Below are 22,817 nucleotides of genomic sequence, written 5' to 3' on the forward strand. Positions count from 1 at the left end.
GGACCTATATTACTAGTAAGGAGTCTTGGTGGCGCAGTGGTTAAAGTGGTCAGCTGCTAACCAAAAGGTTCGTAGTTCAAAACTATCAGCTAATCTGCAGGAGAAAGATGTGGCAGTCTGCTTCCGTAAAGATTACAGCTTGGAAACCCTATGGGGCCGTTCTGCTCTGTCTTATAGAGTCTCTATGAGTCAGAATCAACTCGATAGCAGTGAGTTTGTGCTTTTCTTTTTTTATTAGTTATCAAGACTTATTAACAAAGCTACAATAATTAAGGCAGAGGTGTTTTGGTGCAAGAATAGACAAATAAGCCAATGGAAGAGAAAAGAAATTCTAGAAATAAAACCAAATATCTACAGTCATTTGATTTATGATAAAGGTGATACGGCTGCACAGAGTGGAAAGAGGTGGACTTTTCAGTAAATGATGCTGGATCAATTAGATATCCAGATAAAAAAAGAGAAGGAATCTTGATTCTTACTTCACACCATACACAGAAGTCAATTTTAGGTTTATTGTAGATGTAAATGTGACAGGTAAAACAGCAAAGCTTCTAGAAGACAAGACAGGAACAATATCACTTCATTAAAAAACAGCATTTAGAGGACAGCCAGGTAGCTGAAGGCTATGAAGGCTGTGTAGTAATTATCCTCCCAAAATCTCCTTCCCAAACTATACAAAATAGCTTCATAGCTACAAAAATTCTACACAAAACCATACTCTCACCAATAACTGAAGACAGAGACTATCAAAACAGCAGCACAACTGTGAGTAAAAGAGGAAAATGAACAAAGTCCAGCATGACAATCCCTATGCTTTCCCATGATGCCCTGGTGCAAGGTTTTGTGGGCAAAGGCAAACTGAGAGGATGATGGGAAAGACAGACGGTGGGAGTGATTTAAGGATTTTTTTTTTTTTTTGAATGACTACCAGAAAGACTAAGAAAACAACTGGGCGGGTCAGAACACTTACTAGAGGAAAGGGATTTCAAAGTACATGACTTAAAGGATCAGATACCATCAACAGGCCCAGGCCCACAATTAAAGAGAGAGAAAGTATAAAAGGCCAGACACCCAATTTAAAGACACGGACTAAATTTAAAGGGATAGTCTCTCAAGCATGTAGCTTCTGGGGAAGAAAAAAAAAAAGAAAACAAAGGGGAAGAAGCAGCCTTTGGCAATCAGATGCTGAAGGGGGAAAGAAGAAAAAGCAGAAAATTTAGTGTCCTTCCCCATAAAAGAAAGGCACGAAATCAGAGAATTCACAACCACTCCTCAACCACTAAAACAAACATCTGCTAATGTGTTTGTACTGTGCTAAGTGGACAGAACAGATACTGTTAAACTAGGAATCTTGTAAAAATATCCCAATATCATAAAAACGAACAAAAGGAAAGTCCTTGGAGAACTCTTGCTGAAAATCAGGAAGTGATTTCAAACTTATCAACTGAGGAAAATCCTTCCTCCCAAACAACCATGAAGCAGAAAAACCCTAAGTGTGCACCCTAAACAGAACTAAATATACTTAGATAAGCATTTGAGAATATGAAAAACCATCTCAAATCAGAAATTCAAAAACTTAAAACAGAAGTGGATAAAAACAGGAAGAATTAAAAAAAAAAAACTATCTCAGAAAAGAAAAATAAATTACGTATAACCCAAAGGAGAATAGATTCAAAGGAAAATTTAATAAAAGGCATTGAGTAAAGGCAGGAAAAACAAACAAGAAAATAAAAATGACAAAGAAAGAAATAAAAAGAGCCAGAGAGATAGTAGTGGTAATGGAAGACAGATGAAGAGGAATAGTGCTCGTGTAATTGAAGTACCAGAAAAAGAAATTGTTGTTTTTGAAGAATTAAACCCAAACAATGGAGCAGAGATAATAGTTAAAACTACTATTCTAGAAAACTTCCCAGAATTAGAAAAAGACCTGAATCTACACATTGAAAGGACTTACCAGGTACCTGGGAAACTTAACCTAGAACGATCAGTTCCAAGACCTACCCAATAATATTAGATAATTCAAAGGTAAAGATATAATCCACAAGGCTTCAAACTGCTTACAAAGGAAAAGAATTAGACTAGCAGAAGACTTTTCAAAACATAGATACAAAGCAAGGCAACCATGGGGCAGCATTAAAAAACAAAAAACTAAAGTGTGAACAAAGGAATTTATATCTAGCCAACCTGTCCTTCAAATCTCAAGGCCACAGAAAAAGTTTTCAACACACAAGAACTAAGTGAATTCTGCACCCACCAGGGCTTCCTGAGGCATTTCTTAGAGGTTAAGTTTCATGGACCAATGATGATGAGGAAGAACTTCAGCACAAGCGCATTCTCAAACATACAAATGTATACTTAAGGCTCAGACAAAGTGGGGATGTGGGTCTTGGGGAGAGCAATGTACAAATGTTACATACTGTAAAGTATAAATAATTCAACTAAACAGTAAAAGAAGCTCAGCCTGCCTCAGTCCCCGAAGTGCTCCTACTTTTCCATAGCACCTCCCCTTCCTCCACTATACAGCCCACAGCTCCCTAAAACTGCAAGTCCTCTGTCACAGAGCACCCATGGTACTCTCAGTGAGGTGGGTGCAGCTTTTCAGGGGTCATTCCCTGCAAATTGAGGGCTCTAGACGGATGTTCCTTCCAGTTCTGCCATGTTGAATAAACAGTAGCAAGTGGTTGCAGGAGCTTCTTACCAGGAAACATTGCAAGACTTTTCCAAATAATAAGCCTGTGCCTTACGTGAAGGCTTGGGGCCATCTCTGAGGTCTCCACTGATTTCAGTGTTCTGTGAGTATCTCCATCTGCTGCCCTGGCCCCAGGTCCGTCTCAGCAGAGAGCAGCAATAAGGGAGGGATGTCCTTATCAGAGAGGCTGAAATATTACCTGAGTAATCAAGGCTGGACAGTAAATGTTCACAATGGAAAAAACCTAGAGAGACTTTGAAAAAACGCAAGTTGAGACTTGAAATCACCAATGCCGACAGAGTCACTTTGGGGGAGTGGGGTGGTGATGGGCAACCTCAACGAGGAGAGAGCAGCCTGCCTTTAGAGACCACAGCAAGTAAGACCAAGCAAGTGAGCGTCAGGAAGACTGAACTCTGAATGTTCTCAGGGAACCCAACATTGAAAACTCCGGCAGAAGGACTGATGTACGTGCTTCTGAAGAGAGACTTCGACCTTGTTACTTCTCCCACCAGAATTTTTCTTGGTGCCAATGAGCAAGGTGGGGACAGCTTGATGCCGAAGGGAACCTTGGAGAACACATCCAGGAGGGGCCACTATTCCAACTGATTCTATGACCCTCTCTTAACGGAGTCATTTTTATTCTAGGGGATTCCACAGTTGAACATTATAACCACGTCACACCACTTGCTGTAATATCTCAATACCACAATTACAGAGTCAGAGAACTTCACTTTCAAAGGATCCTAGAAATTATCTGATCCAAATTGCTTACTTTCAGTTGAGGGAGGGAGAATGACTTGCTGAAGCTGCAGACCAATGGGTATGAATGCCAGGATTAGACACTGGTCTGGGTTGACCAAAAAGGGGCACCTACACCTCCCATCACTTTATGGACACACTCGATTGCCCCAATAAAGAACAAACAGGGACAGAATGTTTTGGGAGGCAAAATGTCCCTGGGAGTCAAAATGACTTGTTTTTGCCATCTTACTTTTCGCCCTGTCATCAGAAGCTGCTTATCACACAGGCCCCCCACGGAGAGCATGTTCGAGTCCAGAGGAATAGCAAGGGAGAGGGGATGGGGCACTGGTAGGAAGCAGGACTCCTGGCTTCCTGGAGCTGCTCTTGACCTGCTGGGAGACTTGAAGTGTGTCCCTTCTTTCTCTCCTCAGTTTCTCCATCTGTAAAATGGTGAGGTTGGCGAGAGCCTGCTTACTTGCTAATATTGGACAAGTGTTTGCTTGTCTTCATGGACACAGACAGACACCAAAATACAAGCATAATCCAGCAGCCAGTGCCACGCTGACCATAGCCCTGAATGGCCACGTAAACACAAACTCAAATTCAGAAAGCATGTCTTGACTCTCTAGTACTTCCATTGGCCACAGATTTCTGAAAGCTGGTGTTGGTGGTGGAGGAGTTGGCTTGTGGTCAGGCCGCAACGAGAAATGCTTTATTCAGCTCTGGGCCCCATGCTCTCGAGGGTGTTCCACAAAGCAAGTGCAGAGGTCAGGCCGAGCATGGGGAGGGCCAGGCCTAGGGTGAGGCAAGTGAGGCACAAGCTTCAGGTACAGAACTGAAGGGGGAGCCAAAAAAACTGAGCCATCAAGATAAATAATATTTCAATGCAACATTTTTAAAAGTCAAAATTAATGTAAAAAAATTTATGGTGAACAAAATTTCACATTTTTAAGTGAAGTCAGGATCCAAAGGGGCAGGATTAGGGTGAGGCAAGTGAGGGAACTCATGCAAGTGCAGAGCCGTATCCTATTTTATTTAAAATTTTGGTCATCATAGATTTTTTGTATTAATTTAGATTTAATAATGTTTTAAAATATGGTTTATCTTCATTCCTGAGGTTTTTGGCATCCCCTTAGATTCTGCCCCTTGTCTGTGTGTTAAACTGGAGGGATTAGGAGTGCTTGGTTTGGAGAAGGAACACCTCTGGGGATGTGGTCACCGCCCCCAAATCTATGAAGGGCTACATGGAGCAAAGGGACCAGCAGGACCTGCGTGGCCCAGAGGGATCAGTGTGGGAATTAAGGGAGAAGTAGGGAGCTCCCTGTTACTGGAAGGATCTGAGAATCTGACAGGAGGCTGAACAATATGATCTCTAGGGCAGCCCTAAGGCCTACTGACTCCAAGAGGCAAAGGGGCTGCAGATTGCTCCATGTAACCTCAATCATCTTGTATCTGCAGGACCATGTAAGAGGTGCTGCTTCCTGCCTAAAAGACCACGGGAACAGGGACCTGGTGAAGCCACCCTGCGTTGGGAGCCTGGCTACTCCACTGGTCTGCCCCCGTCCTGGGAGGCCCATGAGTGGGCTGCCCACAGCTCTGGGGTTAAGCAAACAGCCCAAAAACAGCTCTGAGGTGTCCAATTCATGTGCACAGCAATATGCGGCAAGGTCGACTTCTCCTCCCGACCCTTTGGTTAGCAGCCGTAGCACTTAACCACTACGCCACCAGGGTTTCCAACTTCTCCTCACTGGCCCCAAATTAAAAAAAAGAAAATGGAAAGTTAGTGATCTGTTGGATGTTGTTACAAATGTCAAAATATTTCCTCCAACAACAAAAAAAAAGTACCAAATAAATGATTCCTGTGCACCGCTTCGCATCCTTGCATGCCTCCCCAGTGCCCTGGGCAAAATCCAGGCTCCTGAGAGCAGCACTGGATGCCCCTCTCATGGTGTCTTGTGGACCTCACCTCACTTAGCTTTTTCAATCTCATGTGTAATAATGTAAGTCTTTAGTCTTCCTTGGAGCCATGGTGGCGTAGTGGTTAAGAGCTTAACTGCTAACCAAAAGGTCAGCAGTTCAAATCCACCAGCCACTCCTTGGAAACCCTACAGGGCAGTTCTACTCTGTCCTATAGGATCACTGAGTTGGAATCGACTTGGCAGCAATGGCTTTGGTTTTTTTGGGGGGTTTAGTCTTCCTTAAGTCTCTCAGTTTAATCATTATACTGTCTGTTTTCATGGACTTTTTTATATTTTATGTTTTCCTCATACTTTATATTATTTTTAGATTAAAATGGCAGGTATCCTGACCCTAGTATCATTTAATAAATTAAAAAAATAACCTTTAAAAATAACATTTACTGAAATAAAGTCAGTTGTTTCTCCTCATCATTCAACATCTCAATATTTCTTAAAATATATAATCATTGATTTTGGTATGAAAATATTTCTTTCAACATTTTCTAACCAGAGTTTTTCCAGGATCTTTCAGATGCCAACATGATCTAAAGTGTTGTTTACAAAATATGTCCTAGTGATTTGTCATTTTTTTGACAAATCAATAAATAATTTGTGTAGTTTGCTCTAGCTGAGATTAAATAATGAATAAAAGTTATATATATACATATACATAATCTTTATTATACATACATTTATATTAAAGGTATATATGTTTAAAGAATTATATATATCTTATATCCATTTTTTTTAATATCCATAAGATATAAAAAAATATATATTTTTTACTTTATTATGAAGCTTATTCTTTAAATGAAGTTGAGTCTGTAGGAACCCCGGAATAGGGTAGAGAATTTAACAATCCTCATGAACTCAGAGAAGACAGAAAAGAATTATGTGCACTGCTGTGCCAGGATTTTGGCTGGTGGGTTAAATTGAGAGATGAATGTTACAATCTTCACCAGGGCTGTTGTAAGTTCTCAAGGCCTCTACATGCTCCTAGTAGGGGTTACCAACGCCTGCTGCTTTTCACATAGGGCTGATCTGAGGACCAGGTACTGTGGTACTTGTAAAAGTATTTCAAAAGTACACCATTCTCTATCAGCGTAGGTATTATCAAGATTCAGGATGAAGACAGCCTGGTGAAGACTGTAACATTCATCTCCCAGTAATGACAGCAGCTAGTTCATACTGAGTACCAAGGCGCCAGGTACCACGCTAGGCCCATCGCACAACCTGTCATCAACCCTCCTGATAACCCCAAACCAACCAAACCTGTTGCCATGGAGTCAATTCTAACTCATAGTGATCCTACAGGACAGAGTAGAACTGCCCCATAGGGTTTCCAAGGAGCAGCAAATGGACTCAAACTGCCCACCTTTTGGTTAGCAGCCTAGCTCTTAACCAGTGCGCCACCAGGGCTCCCCGATAACCCCAGAGGGGTATATTTTTACCACACCAATATACAGATGAGGGGTGATGCTGGTGGTTCAGTAGAAGTCTTAACTTCCATGTGGGAGATCTTGATTCGATTCCTGGCCAATGCACCTCATGAGCAGCCACCCCTTTGTCTGTCAATGGAGGCTTGCGTGTTGTTATGATGCTGAACAGGGTTCAGGGAAGCTTCCCGACTAAGACAGACTAGGAGGAAGGGCCTGGCAATCTACTTCCCAAAATCAGCCAATAAAACTCTATGGGTCACACTGGTCCAATCCACAACCAATCATGCAGATGATGCATGACCTGGAAGTGTTTCCTTCTGGTTTGCATGGGGTCGCCATGAGTTGGGGGCCTACTTGATGGTAGCTAATGAAAACAACAACATACAGATGAGGAAACAGAGAGCTCAAGCTCAAGGCCACACAGCTAGTAAGTGGCAAAACTGGGGTTCAAACCAGTCTGGCCTACAGCACGTTTCCCAAGATACATTTCGGGGTCTTTCTTTCCTCCAGGCTGTCAGGGGCATCAACAAGACTGAGAAGTGACGTTCCAGGTCAGAAGAGCACAGAAAAAAACCCTGGAGTGTCTGAAAGGCAATGACTGTAGTTGGTGCTGCAGGGGGCACAACTCCACCCCTTATACATACACAGCACTATGTGCCTACACAGCACCCTTACCTCATCTGACTTCCACAATGCTTTAGAGGGGCAGGCAATGGAGGGCTGGCTATTCCCATTTCACAGGCGAGAGAGGCTCAGAGAGGTCAAGTGATTTTCTCAAAGTCACACAGCAAGGGCCAGGATGAGGTCCATGCACTTTTTGCCAGCATCGTCAGACAAAATGATCAAAAGAGAAGGGCCTGGGGCTGCAATGGGCAGGTGACGGCACTGACCTTTCCTGAGATGGTCTTGATCTGCTTGGAACTCAGAGGCTCAAAGTCCACGCCGATGTAGCCCTCCATGGCAGCAAGCAGGTTCTTACGGTGGCAGCGGGATGAATTGGCTTCTGTGTGCACCTGGTCCCACCAGGAAGGCTCGTACCAGCCTGGGATGATCCACTGGTATTTGCTACCGTACATGTTCTCCTCATATGCCTGCAACAGATGGGTTGATCATGAAGGCATCATAAGTCAAACATTTGTCCAAGGCTTCGTGCCCTGTGAGAGAGGTGGTGGGGAGTCAGGCTTCCTCTACCAGAGAATTTATTAATTTTTCTATTACTTTCTTGGTTTCCTTCTTGTTACCTCTCAAAGGATCCAAGGTGGTTTATGGGCAATTCGTACAATAAAACAATATAAACACTAAATAAACTGGACAACATATATTAATGCATTTCAGAGACGAGGCAAAGAAACAGAATATAGGCCAAAGGTTCCAGCACTGTACATAATTAAGCTGTATATTTCACCATGAACTTCCTGGTAGCCCAAGAGACAAGGGCAACAAGCTCTCATTATCAATAAGGAGAAACCATTTCAGATTCTCAGGGGAAACAAAGTGTTTTTTTCAGCCCTAAAAATAAAATGTGTCACAGGGAGTTGTATATGGGGCACACTATCAAATTCGCCAGCAGGGTATCAACTGCATCCCTGCAACAAGGAGATTTCATAAGGCTGTTCTCCCACAGAGCTTTACTGAACGCTGAGGTCAAAACCTCAAAACACAACTCAGGGAGAGCAGTTTTGCAAGGGGCCAAGACAATGCAGTCTAAGTATGCAGTTTATGTAAGATGTCACATGGCAAACCAAGCATTCTCTCTTGATCTTTACCCAAAGCATGGTGCACATAAATTCCAGATCTTAAAAAAACTCCCTTACATTTGTACGCTTTATAGACATCTTACTTGATCGTCATTCGCATTCACTCTGTGAGGTAGTTGGGACAGGGTTTATTATTGTCATTTTAGAGATGAGGAAACTGTAAATCAGAGAGGAAAAGTAACTTTTTCAAGGTCACACAGCCAGAGAGAAAAGTCAGACCTGGAACCTGGGTCTGCCGACCCTAAGCCCACAATGGCACCCTGCCTTCCTGTTTAAACAAAAAAGTCACCAGAATGTTCTAATGCATCTCTACTTGGCTTTAATTTTCATTGCAATTATTTTAAGTTAGGAAAAGCATGCCTTCTGAGAGCTTAGATTCACCCAGAAAATCCCACTTTGTAGGAATGTTGTGTTCCATCAAAAACAGGGTCCAGAATGAGGTTTCTAAATAGAGGTCATGTTCCCATCAGTAATCAACATGCCAAGAAGCGAACACAGAGAGCAGTGGTGGATGCAAATGCTTTCTGTGCATTGTCAACTGTACACACATGAAAACGTGGACCTTACACAGTCCTTCACCCTGTTCCTGGGGAGCCACCTACATTAGAAGGACATGTTGGGAAGTAATTAATGTCACAGCCCTTCGTGCTTCTTGGCCTAGAACAGGAGAGTGTGAGGGGCCAGGAGGACATGGAGAGAGCAGACTGAGGGATTGCTTTGGACTTTGGGAAGGTTCTGAGTGTGCCCTCCCCACCTTAGGCGCCAGATGCTAGGCGAGTTGGCCAGCTCCTCTAATAGCTCTGTATGTTAAAGAAAAGTTACTGTCAAGTCTCAGAATTGGAGGGACACTTTTCCTACCTGCCCCCCGCCCCCACACACACCCAGGGAATTGGCTCCTCTAAACCTCCCTAGACATTTGAGATAGCCTGTCTGACTCTCTCCTAGACCTCCAGTGCCTCGCACGGTGCCTAGCGTACAGAGGGCACCTACCAGATGGGGGTGGAGTGGCTGAGCTAACCTGGTCACCTCAGCTTTCATTTTCTCTGTCTCTGGTAGGAATGTGGTCTCAGGACCTGTGGCCACCAAGTGGGACCCTGTCACGTGATGATGGCAGCTCCTGAGTGCATATTTTCCAGCCCCATAAGCTGTCTTGGTTTTTATTATCTGCACACAGGTAACCATGATGTGAATTTAAAAAACATCCAATTTCCTGTTTTCCTTTTGCAACCTCCCCTCCCCCTGAAAAAAGGCTATTTCGTTCTCATATTAAGGTTCACAACAGTACTAATAAGAAACGCTCACATCAGTAAAGCACTTTATAGTTGGGATGATGCTTTCACTTCAGTGGCCTTATTTAAACCTCTGTGAGGCAGATGGGGTAGAGATCATGACTTCCACTTTACACGTGGGGCATCCGGGACCAGAGATCTAAAGTGACCCACCTGAGGTCACACAGCTGGCAGAGCTAAAACCAGAACCCAGGGCAGAGTGCTTGAAGATTTAGAGTGGACCGCGGAGGATGAAGGGGAAAACAAAAGTGCCAAGCCATGCTCTTGCTGTGTGCAAGCCAAGTGAACATTTTGCCACAGGGCTATAAATAGGCCTTGCATTTGCTGAAGACTGTGCTCCCATTGGGCAGCAGTCCCCATCTCAAGAACGCAGCCACGCACTGCAAACTTTGCACTGCGGCATTTGGAAGGCAAAGACTTAGTTGTTGCCATCTGCTCTGTGCTCCTCTCCCTGACAGGGACAGGAAGGCCCTCTTGGTGGGTCTCTGCCCTGAGCAGTCCCTCCTCCATCTCAGGCCCAGGGTGAAGATGCTGGGCGGCCCCTCCACTGTGCCAGAAGAATTCCTTCCTAACAGACCAGACTGTAGGTCCAGAGGCAGGGACTCTGAAGCCGGACACGTGGAATAAACATGTAACCAGAAACCTCAGAGCAGCTCCCCAACGAAAAAGGCAGTGGATGAAGACTCTCGGGGAAACTCCATCTCAAAGCCTTATAAGCGTAACAAGAGCTATGAGAAAAGTGGGGTGACAAGGTGGATGGTGAGCCCATGCTGTGTGAAGGCGGGCAGCCCAGGGCTTTGGGTCAAAGGAAGGTGTCATGGATTGAATTGTGTCCCCCCCAAAAATATGTGTCTACTTGGTTAGGCCACGATTCCCAGTATTGTGTGGTTTTCCTCCACTTTGTGATTGTAATTTTATGCTAAAGAGAATTAGGGTGGGATTGTAACACCACCCTTACTCAGGTCACCTCCCTGATCCAAAGTAAAGGGAGTTTCCCTGGGGTGTGGCCTGCACCATCTTTTCTCCCTCAAGAGATAAAAGGAAAGGGGAACAAGCAGAGAGCTGGGGACCTCATACTACCAAGAAAGAAGCACCGGGAGCAGAGTGCATCCTTTGGACTCGGGGTACCTGCATAAAGGAGTTCCTAGTCCAGTGGAACATTGATGAGAAGGCCAACAGAGAGAGAAAGCCTTTCCCTGAAGCTGATGCCCTGAATTTGAATTTTCAGCCTACTTTACTGTTAAAGCCATCCACTTGTGGTATTTCTGTTATAGCAGCACTAGATGACTAAGACAGAAGAAGGCTGGAGAAGCCACTGGAAACAATCCCAGGGCATGGGCTCAGAGTGAAATGGCAGGCATGCCCTGGCTTTGGTTTGGCTCAGATCAGAGCATGAGGTTTATCTGCATTTCTTAACAAAGTGGAGGTGGTTGGCGGCCAGTGCCTGGTGTAGCATCTCAAGGGCCATTTTTATTAATTCAGTTTTTTCAGAAATGATTTGTTTTCCTCATTTGATCACACATATATGCCAGCTCCTTTTAAGGCCCTGGAGAGACAGAGGGGGAACCCCCCTTTCTTCCTAAAAGGCTCACATTCTCCAGTTTGGGGTGTTATTTTCTTTTTTTAAATGGACTATTCCTGGACCCTAGATAGTAAGGTACAGGGTTTTATGGGGTATGAAGTATTTAAATGTTAAAATGTATTTGCTCCATCTTTTCCATTTTTTTCATGTTCCTCTTTAGATTTCTATACGGGAAGACCTAGTTACCCTGAACTGATACACAGAATGCTCTATCAAATCTTGTAAAATCTGTGAGTTAGAAACTGGCCATCCCAATGGTGGCCCCAGACTCCTTGTTCTGTACACGTGGTACTCCTCAGCTGTGCCGCCTTGGACTTGGGCAGCTTGATTTGTTCTAATACAACCTTACACTAGGCTATTAGACTTAATCTTCTTAGATTTCACCAAACATTCCAGCCTGTTAAGGTTCTTTGCATGCAAGCTCTGTCATCCAACGTATTTCATGATTTCTAAAATTTCTACAAGCCTGCTTTTTATAACCTTGCTCAAGTTACTGACAAAAAGGTCCAAGAGAACAAAGGCCTGTGGCCTGTCACTAGGGACTACACCTAGAATAACCCTGGTCAAGAGGAGGAGGTCTCCTTGGGTAGAAATGACTCAACTCACTGGGCTCTCATTCTGCTGACTTTTCTCCTGATCCAGGACAGAGGAGGGGGGCTGGGACATCAGAACGTAAACAGGGTTTTTTCCTGCACTAGAACCGTTACGTATACTTAAGTTAGGACATCTTATGGAGAAAAGATTGGATCAGGAGTCAGGTAAACAAGGGATTGAACCTTGGCTCTGTCTCAAACTGGTTGAGGGCCCCTGGACAAGTACCTTCATCTCCCTGGGCCTCTATTTCCTCATCTGTAAGATGCGATAATGATACTTGCTTCACATGGTTATTGAAAAGATTAAAAGAGACAAGATGCAAGAAAGTACTTTGTAAACTATCACACAACAGAAAATTATAAAGGATTCAGGGGTAGATACTGGATAGTTGATAGGTTTTTCTAAGCCTCAGACTCTGAGCCCTGGAAGGGCAGGGAGAGGTCTGAGTCAACTCTCATCCTGATATTTGGCTTCTTCGTCTGCGCACTGCACACTGTAGATTCCATTAAGCGTGACCTGAGTTGCACGGACTTAGAATTAGCCAATAGGGCTTAGGTGGGTTTGGCAAATTGAGGTCCCTGGTTCCCCTACAACTGTACTGTTTGAACTCTGGGGTTTTAGCTCCCTGAAAAGATGAAACAGCAGTGAGTGTTACACTTCTAACCACCAGACTTCCAGTCACTATGATCCCGCCCACAGACCAAGCAATGAGACCAAGAAAAAGCTTCGTGACCCTCCCCAAAGACCCAATGAGATGACTGTTTTACTTACACAACAGAATACTTTTGCTGCCATATACTGGTCAAACTGGCCAAGAATGATCCGCACGTCATTCCCCTGTGGACAGAAGGACACATGTGTGAAGGCAAGTGAACAACTGGGACACCTAGAGGGTTCAAGGCCATGGGCAGAGGATGCTCATGTGTCCCAGGCTCCTCAGCCAAGAGCTCTGTCCAGAGCACAGGGGCAGGGGGCAGGGCAGGGCAGAACTCTGCCCACCCCCAGCCCAGTCCAGCCCAGCTTGGATTCTCTGGCCCTGTCCAGAGACAGCTTTCCCTCAGCTATCCCTGGGGCAGCTCTGCACAGTATGGAGGCTAAAGCTGACAGCTCTGAGGGGCCTGGGAATTGCTCCTGCTCTCCTGGAACGAGGGCAGACACACACTTCAGGGTGCTGAGATGACATCTAATGTTCTTCCTCACTTTACATATAGGGAAACTGAGGCCAGAGGAGGGGAAAGAAGCTTCCGAGGTCCCCTAGAGCTTCCCAATTAAGGGTCCGGATTTCAGAGTCAGAGAGAACTTTGTTCAAGTTTCAGCTCCATCAACAAGCCTCAGGTGGCCTTAGGCAGCTCCTTTCCCTGTTTCAGCCTCAATTTCCTCATCTGCAAAATGGGAATAATAGTATCTACCTTACAGAGTTGCTGGAAGGACTAAATGAGATAATCCTTATAAAGTGCTTAAAACAGTACACATAAAAAGTACTCAGTAAGTGCTAAAAAGCTAGTATTATTATTTTATAATCTTCCCCAGGCCTATTTTTAAAAAATTGTTGTAATAATATATATAACATGGCAATTTAACATTCTTCATGTGTGCAAATTAGTGACATCAATTACATTACTCATGTTGTGCAACCATTGCCATCATCAGTTGCCGAATTTCCCATCACCATAAACAGAAACTCAACGCTTCCTAAGCGATGACTCCCTCTTCTTCCCTCCCGCCCCTGGTAACTGCTAATAAACTTAGGTCTCTATACATTTGCCCTGGCCCATTTTTATTCCAGAGAAAAATCTGTGTTTGAAAGTGCTATAAATGGGATTACAGTCATTATCTAAACCTGGTTAATAGGTATATACGGTACAACGGCTCTGGTTCTCTCATTTATTCATTCAACGCACATTTACTGAGTGTCTGCCTGCGCTTCTCTCCTCGGTCAGGGCTAGAGGCTTTTGGTTGCTTTCGGAGGGGCAGGGATCTAGGCTGGGCTCTGGCCCATACAGGACTGGTTGAAGGAGAAGGTGCTTGGTGGCCACCAGGAGACCCGCTTAGCCAGGCCACGATTCTGCTCCCCGCCCACTCCGACCCCTTCCTGCCTCCACAGCAAGGCCAGGCCTTTCACGTGGTGCTCTTTTCCCTCTGGTCATCTCATCCTCTCCGGTGGGCCTCAAGGCCATTTGATGCATGAAAGAGAAACATGTCTTTAAAGATCAGTTTTTAGCATCTTTCAAAATTGGAAAGTGCTGACTGGGAGGCCATTTTATTCATCATGTACTTAGCAAAATAAAAAAGGCCTAGATGCTAAAATCAACCCTCGTTTCCAAGCAAGAATGGGGTGGGGGGAGGACTTGCTCTGAAAGGACTTTAAAAGATCGTTAACAGAGCAGTTGGAGGAAGACAAGCCTTTGTCATCACCACGTCTGCAATGCTATAAAAAGTTCTAAGCTGTTTCCGTTCTGTGGACATGCTCCCAGGCACACTCCAGGATTTTTCTTTCAGCATTTCTTGCTGCTAACAGTAGTCATCCACCCGCCACCCCCCATTGCCATTGTCCTTCCTTTCTTTCTTCCTTCCGCTCTTCTACCCACTCATCCATGTATCCATCCATCTGTCTGACCGTCCATCCGTCCGTCCATCCAATATTTATTGAACATCTCCTTTTTGTCAAGCTCTTTGTTGTTGAACATGGTGTAGCAGAAACAATTCACTGGATTTTGGAATCAGAGAAACGTATATTCAAATTCTGGCTTTACCACTGAGTAGCTGTATGACCTTGGGTCTTACTCTCCTTGAGCCTCAATTTCTTCATCTCTGAAACAGGAATAATCCTACCTCCTGTGCCTGGTGATTGTAGGATTCCTGGTCATTAGACGTACTCCTTGGCTCCCATGAGGCCTCTCTCCTGACTGCCCTCCTACTTCCCTGCTCAGATTCCACATCAGCTCCCTATCTTTCTGTGTTGTTGTTGTTAGGTGCTGTCGAGTTGGTTTTGACTCACAGCGACCCTATGCACAACAGAACGAAACACTGCCCGGTCCTGCGCCATCCTTACAATCATTGTTATGCTTGAGCTCATTGTTGCAGCCACTGTGTCAATCTACCACTCTGCCAAGCATGATGTCCTCCTCCAGGGACTGATCCCTCCTGACAACATGTCCAAAGTATGTAAGGTGCAGTTTCACCATCCTTGACTCTAAGGAGAATTCTGGCCGCACTTCTTCCGAGACAGATTTGTTCCTTCTTTTGGCAGTCCATGGTATAGTCAATATTCTTTGCCAACACCACAATTCAAAAGCGTCAACTCTTCTTCGGTCTTCCTTATTCATTGTCCAGCTTTCACATGCATATGATGTGATTGAAAATACCATGGCTTGGATCAGGCGCACCTTAGTCTTCAGGGTGACATCTTTGCTCTTCAACACTTTGAAGAGGTCCTTTGCAGCAGATTTATCCAATGCAATGTGTCAATTGATTTCTTGACTGCTGCTTCTGTGGCTATTCATGATGGATCCAAGTAAAATGAAATCCTTGACAACTTCAATCTTTTCTCCGTTTATCATGATGTTGCTCATTGGTCCAGTTGTGAGGATTTTTGTTTTCTTTATGTTGAGGTATAATCCATACTGAAGGCTACGGTCTTTGATCTTCATTAGTAAGTGCTTCAGGTCCTCTTCACTTTCAGCAGGCAAGGTTGTGTCATCTGCATAATGCAGGTTGTTAAAGAGTCTTCCTCCAATCCTGATGCCCCGTTCTTCATATAGTCGAGCTTCTTGGATTATTTGTTCAGCATACAGATTAAATGGGTATGGTGAAAGAATACAACCCTGATGCACACCTTTCCTGACTGTAAACCAATCAGTAACCCCTTGTTCTGTCCGAACAACTGCCTCTTGATCTATGTAAAGGTTCCTCATGAGCACAATTAAGTGTTCTGGAATTCCTATTCTTCGCAGTGTTATCCATAGTTTGTTATGATCCACACAGTCGAATGCCTTTGCATAGTCAATAAAACACAGGTAAACATCCTTCTGGTATTCTCTGCTTTCAGCCAGGATCCATCTGACATCAGCAATGATATCCCTTGTTCCACATCCTCTTCTGAAACCGGCCTGAATTTCTGGCAGTTCCCTGTCAATATACTGCTGCAGCCGTTTTTGGATGATCTTTAGCAAAATTTTGCTTGCGTGTGATATTAACGATATTGTTCTATAATTTCCACATTCGGTTGGATCATCTTTCTTGGGAATAGGCATAAATATGGATCTCTTCCAATCAGTGGGCCAGGAAGCTGTCTTCCATATTTCTTGGCATAAACGAGTGAGCACCTCCAGTGCTGCATCTGTTTGTTGAAACATCTCAACTGATATTCCATCAATTCCTGGAGCCTTGTTTTTCGCCAATGCCTTCAGAGCAGCTTGGACTTCCTCCTTCAGTACCATCGGTTCCTGATCATATGCCACCTCTTGAAGTGGTTGAATATCGACTAATTCTTTTTGGTATAATGACTCTGTGTTTTCCTTCTATCTTCTTTGATGCCTCCTGCGTCATTTAATATTTTCCCCATGGAGTCCTTCACTGTTGCAACTCGAGCCTTGAATTTTTTTTTCAGTTCTTTCGGCTTGAGAAATGCCAAGCGTGTTCTTCCCTTTTGGTTTTCCATCTCTAGCTCTTTGCACATGTCATTATGATACTTTACTTTGTCTTCTTGAGCTACCCTTTGAAATCTTCTGTTCAGTTCTTTTACTTCATCAATTCTTCCTTTTGCCTTAGCTGCTTGATGATCAAGAGCAAGTTTCGGAGTCTCCCCTGACATCCATCTTGGTCTTTTCTTTCCTGTCTTTTGCTTTTCAGTGATCTTTTGCTTTCTTTGTGGATGATGTCCTTGATGTCATTCCACAACTCGTCTGGTCTTTGGTCACTAGTGTTCAATGCATCAAATCTGTTCTTCAGATGGCCTCTAAATTCCGGTGGGATATACTGAAGGTTAGGAAACCCTGGTGGTTTAGTGGTTAAGTGCTATGGCTGCGAACCAAAGGGTAGGCAGTTCAAATCCTCCAGGCACTGCTTAGAAACTCTATGGGGCAGTTCTACTCTGTCCTATAGGGTCGCTATGAGTCGAAATCGACTCGATGGCACTGGGTTTTATACTCAAGGTCATATTTTGGCTCTCATGGACTTACTCTGATTTTCTTCAGTTTTAGCTTGAACTCGCATATGAGCAATTGATGGTCTGTTCCACAGTCAGCCCCTGGACTTGTTCTGACTGATGATATTGAACTTTTCCATCATCTCTTTCTATAGATGTAGTCAGTTTGATTTCTGTGTGTTCCATCTGGCGAGGTCCATGTGTATAGTTGCCGTTTATGTTGGTGAAAGAAGGTATTTGCAATGAAGAAGTCATTGGTTTTGCAAAATTCTATCATTCGATCTCTGGCATTGTTTCTATCACCAAGGCCATATTTTCCAACTACTTATCCTTCTTCTTTGTTTCCAACTTTCGTGTTCCAATCACCAGTAATTATCAATGCATCTTGATTGCATGTTCGATCAATTTCAGACTGCAGCAGCTGATAAAAATCTTCTATTTCTTCATCTTTGGCCCTGGTGGTTGGTGCATAAATTTGAATAATAGTTGTATTAACTGGTCTTCCTTGTAGGCATATGGATATTATCCTATCACTGACAGCGTTGTACTTCAGGATAGATCTTGAAATGTTCTTTTTGATGATGAATGCAACACCATTCCTCTTCCAGTTGTCATTCCCAGCATAGTAGACTATATGATTGTCCGATTCAAAATGGCCAATACCAGTCCATTTCAGCTCACTAATGCCTAGGATGTTGATGTTTATCCATTCCATTTCATTTTTGATGATTTCTAATTATCCTAGATTCATACTTTGTACATCCCAGGTTCCAATTATTAATGGATGTTTGCAGCTGTTTCTTCTCATTTTGAGTCATGCCACATCAGCAAATAAAGGTCCCCAAAGCTTTACTCCATCCACGTCATTAAGGTTGACTCTACTTTGAGGAGGCAGCTCTTCCCCAGTCATCTTCTGAGTGCCTTCCGACCTGGGGGGCTCATCTTCCAGCACTATATCGGACAATGTTCCACTGCTATTCATAAGGTTTTCACTGGCTAATGCTTTTCAGAAGTAGACTGCTGGGTCCTTCTTCCTAGTCTGTCTTAGTCTGGAAGCTCAGCTGAAACCTGTCCTCCATGGGTGACCCTGCTGGTATCTGAATACCAGTGGCAAAGCTTCCAGCATCACAGCAACACACAAGCCCCCACAGTATGACAAACTGACAGACATGTGGGGGCCCTATCTTTCTACTCCTCCCTAAATCCTGGTGTTCCACAGTGCTCTGCCCTTGGCTCTTTGCTCTCATCATTCTCCCTGGACAAACTCATTCCTGTCCCCAGGCACAACTCCCCTCTGTGTACTGTGGGCTTCTTAATCTCTCTACCTAGCCTAGACCTTTTCCCACCTGCCCACTGAACACCTTCACTTGGACAGCTCCCCGGTACCTCAAGGTCAGCATGTCCCAAGCTGAACTCACCATCTTTCCCAGAAGCCCATTCCTCCTCCTGTGTGTTCTATCTCTGAGAATGTATCACCAACATCCCACTCACCCAGGTTGGAAACTTGGGAGCTATCTTAGATTCACTCCTCACCTTCACCTCTGACATCCAAGCAATAGCCAGGGCCTGATGGTTGTTCACTCACTAGCTCCCGAATCATCCCCACCTCTCCATCCCACTTCAATCATTCCCTACTCTGTGAACTGTAACAGTCTCCCAACTAGAATCCCTGCCTTTAGTCCTGCCCAATTCACTCCACTTTCCGCAGAGCAGGTGGTGCGCTCATTCTAAGATTCAAATCTGATCGTGTAAAACCCTTCATGGCTCCCTATGGTTTCAGATCAAACTCTGAGCTCCTTAGTAGAACTTTCAAAATTCTTTACCAACTGACTCCTTACTCACGTCTCTAATCACATTTCTCACCACCCCTCCACGGCAGTCAGAATGAACTACGTGCAGTTCACTAAAACAAGTTTGCCTGCCTGCCATCCATCCACTCATCCACCCACCCACCCACCCATCCACCCATCCACCCATCCACCCATCCAACCATCCACCCATCCACCCATCCATCCATCCACCCATCCACCCACCCACCCATCCATCCATCTGCCCACCCATCCAAAAATCCATCCATCCATCCATCCAACCATCCATTTTCTTACTAGCTCCCCTCCATCTTTCTTTGAGCTCATCCTCTGTCCAGAATGCCTGTCCCCAACCCCTGGATAACTGCTACTCATACCTTTCACATCCTAGCTCAGGAATTCCCCTGTCTAGAAGCCTTCTCTGTCCTATAAAGGCTTGGCAGCCATGTCTTCCTCTGTGGGTCCAGAGTACTCTATGCTTCTCTCAGTCATAGCACTAGTCCATTTCCTCCGCTGTCTTCTTCTCTAGCCGTGTGTAACATGAGGGCAGGAACTATGTTTGGCTCACGTCTGGGTCCCCAGGTCCAGGTGCAGGGCATGACGTGTATATCAATAAATATTTGTTGAATGGATGAATAACTAACTGAATGCTGTGTAAAACACCAAGCACAATGCCTGGCCCACAGTGAGTATTCAGTAGCTGGTAGCCATTACCATTGCTACACTAATACTCTGCTGGCCCTAGGGCCTAGGCACTGATTGGGCTTATCATGCCCGTTTCTTGAAGTGAGCCAAGGAACCCACATTTCATGGCTGACAGCCTGGCCGCCTGCTGACAGACAAATAACCAGCTTTGCCACTTGTGGACCATTTAGTGTCATAGTTGCCATGACAATCAAGTTGCATGGATCACTTGGTTCTGTGCTCCCAGACTGTTAGGGTTGGAGGAGGCCCAAGGGATCACTGATCTAGTTAACCCCTTCCCATAGAGGCAAAAGGCTCTCCCCAAGGCTGCACAGCACCCCAGAACCAGAGTTCTTGCCTTGGGGCCTCCCCCACCATCAGAGGTGTATGGAGAAACACCCCATCCAAAGCCAGGCTATGCTTGATGCAGGGGAGCTGTTCACACCCCCTCTGATTTTAGGCAGTGAGTAAAAGGGGACAAGAAGGTGCAAAGTCAGGGAGGGAAGAGAAACAGTCAGCACCCAGTGGAGCTGGAGCCTGGGATCAGGGATGCGGGAGAGGGCAAAGGGAGATGAGGCTGGACTGGGGTCCTTATGCGGGCACCTTGTGAACAGTGTAAAGAGTTTTTGGTGCTTCTCAAATTGGAGTACGTACATCCCCAGGGCATGAGGAGGTATTCCTCCGATATGAAAAGCATGGGTATAGACCTGGTTCTTTCTGGAGATGCAATTTATTGCAAGATTCAGGAGTGGATGGGAAGCGTTTGGATTTGGTGAATCTTAAAAGTTTTTATCGTATGCATGCACTCATAAAAGATCCAAGTCACACTTTCCATGCTGCATAACTCGTATCATTTCATGGAAGTCCAGAAAGTAGAAAGAGAAATTCTGTGTTAGCAGTAATCTCTACTTCTGGCCAAGCCCCCAACTCCTTGCCAGAGGTATGCATGTGCTGTCCTCTGTGGTTGGAGGGCTTGCGAGCAGTTTAAGGAGTGCTAGGGGTGGGGGAGGCAGGAGGTAGAGCCATAGAAGTGTCTGAGGATGAGAGTGACAGAACAAAGCCAGATGCCCCAGAGGACATGGATGGTGGCAAACTCCAAGCCCTTCTATAGACTCTGTGGAAGAGCTTGGGAGAGGGTGGAGGGGGGCAGCCTGGAATGAAAGTAGATGGCCTGAGGTGGGCAAATGACAAGTTATTCCTAGGTTCCAGGAGAAGAATGTCTATAGACTACACAAGATTTATGTTCACACTCTCAGGAGGCCACCCCCACAGGGATGTGCAAAAATGGAAGTAAACAGCCATGAGGGGAGGGTGCTCAGTCCAAACCCAGACTCCACAGAGTAGAGGCAGGATTTGTGAGGCAGAAGACCCACTAAACCCTCTCTGGAGAAGAGCCAGAGGGTGCTCAAATCTGAGTAGGTGTCCCTTCCTCTTTCTTAGCTCACTCTTCATATCTGTTTTCTGGAACTCTTTGGTCTCTGTGACTCTAAAGGGGGATAAGTCACACACACACACACACACACACACTCTCTCTCTCTCTATACACACACACACAGTAACAATCAAATAAAAAGATGAAAATACAAAAGGGACACTTTAGAAGGATGACTCACTTCCAATAACTACTGTGTAATCCCCAATTTGCAAGGGATCTAAACACAGTAAAAAAACAATTCTTGAGACCTTTCTAGCTCTTGTGTGGTCCATCAGCCCCACACGTCCACTTTGGAAAGGGATGAGTAAACCGGGGCCCAGAAAATTAAGAAACTTTCCCCGGTATAGCAGACACCTCTGCCCTGCCTGTCTCTCCTCCTCGGGCCTGGTGCACCCGTTCCTGTTGCAGGGAGCGTTGGCTGCTCACAGCTCACCCTTCTCTGGAGAATTGTCTTCTACTGATAGGAGCCTTTTCATCCCAGGAGGCTGTGCCTTCCCCCACGCCACAAACATCAGCCAACAACCAATAATGCAGGGGTGGAAAACTCTCCTCCCTTGCAGGCAGGTGGGACCAAGTGGTGCTCCAGAGATTCTGGCGAGTATCCAGTCAAGAAGGCATCCTGTCTAACTCTTCCTGCCTCCTCCTGTTTCTCTCCCTTTCTCCTGAGAGTACCCCCTCATTACATCACTTTCATAAAAAATCTCATGCTCTGCTTTTGGGGGACCTAGCCTAAGACACCAGGTGACACAGGTAGGAAGCGACCGCACCAGTCTCTACCAAGACCATCACATATATATATTGCCTCCCAGGCAGAGAAAGCAAGCCCCACCAGGTGTGAGTGGCTGGAGCTCAGCCTCCAGTCTGCAGCAACTCAGGCAAAAACGCCATGCAGGTTTTGAAGTCAAAGAACTTGACCAGCAGATGCCACCCAGAGTCATTAAAAAGCTGGTGTTCCTTTAGAGGAGCAGGAAAACAGAAGGCTGGGAAGGTCAAGGGCCACGATCCATCTTCCCTGAAGCAGAAGGGTGGGTCCTACAGCTGAAGGTGGTGTCCTGCGACAGATGGGGTTGGGGGGGCATCCTGGAGCTGGGAGATAAGATCCTGCACCTGGGGGGGTGGATCCTACAGTAGTGAGTGGGATCCTGCAGCAGTGAGGTGGTGTCATGCAGGGGGGTGGGGTCCTGCAACAGGGGGGCAGGGTCCTACAAGGGGTGGGGTCCTGTAGCAGAGAGTGGGGTCCTGCTAGGAAGATCATGGTGGACCCTGGCACTAACCTCTGGGTTATCTGGAGTCTTCTGGGCCCAATCATCTGTCTCAGCCCACTTTCCACTACCTCTCAGTTTCTCGGGTAGCTAGAACCACAGATCTCTACCTACCCCACTGGGGTGCTGAAGAATCAAGTTAAACCTTGTGCCATATTGTAGAAAAGGGTGAGAGAGGCTGCAGGCCCTAAGGTGGCTGAATTACTAGAGGCTGGCCATGAAGCTGTCTGGGAGGCAGCCTCACCTGGGGCAGTCTCACCTGGGGCCATGGGTACTGGGTGAAGGCATCAGGGGCCAGCACACTCCTGACTCCACTGTCTGGCCATGAGACTGGGGGGTAAGCCCAGGAGGGTTAGCTAGGATGTTCTCCAAAGTCCCTCCCAGCTCTGACGGATGGATTCCACACCCAGAATGAGTACTCTCTTTTATTTAG

General features: G+C 45.4%; 1 protein-coding gene across 1 annotated transcript in view; it reads right to left on the reverse strand.

Annotated features, from left to right (window-relative positions):
- GABBR2 (gamma-aminobutyric acid type B receptor subunit 2) overlaps positions 1–22,817 on the reverse strand; it is a 439,230-nt gene that overhangs the window by 167,078 nt on the left and 249,335 nt on the right. The window contains exons 5-6 of the mRNA XM_049896560.1: positions 12,821–12,886; positions 7,718–7,918 (exon numbers count right to left, since the gene is read on the reverse strand). Of these exons, the coding sequence (XP_049752517.1) occupies positions 7,718–7,918; positions 12,821–12,886 (267 nt within the window). The remainder of the gene's footprint in view (positions 1–7,717; positions 7,919–12,820; positions 12,887–22,817) is intronic.

This window comes from Elephas maximus, chromosome 9 (assembly GCF_024166365.1).
Source record: "Elephas maximus indicus isolate mEleMax1 chromosome 9, mEleMax1 primary haplotype, whole genome shotgun sequence".
NCBI classification, from domain to species: domain Eukaryota; kingdom Metazoa; phylum Chordata; class Mammalia; order Proboscidea; family Elephantidae; genus Elephas; species Elephas maximus.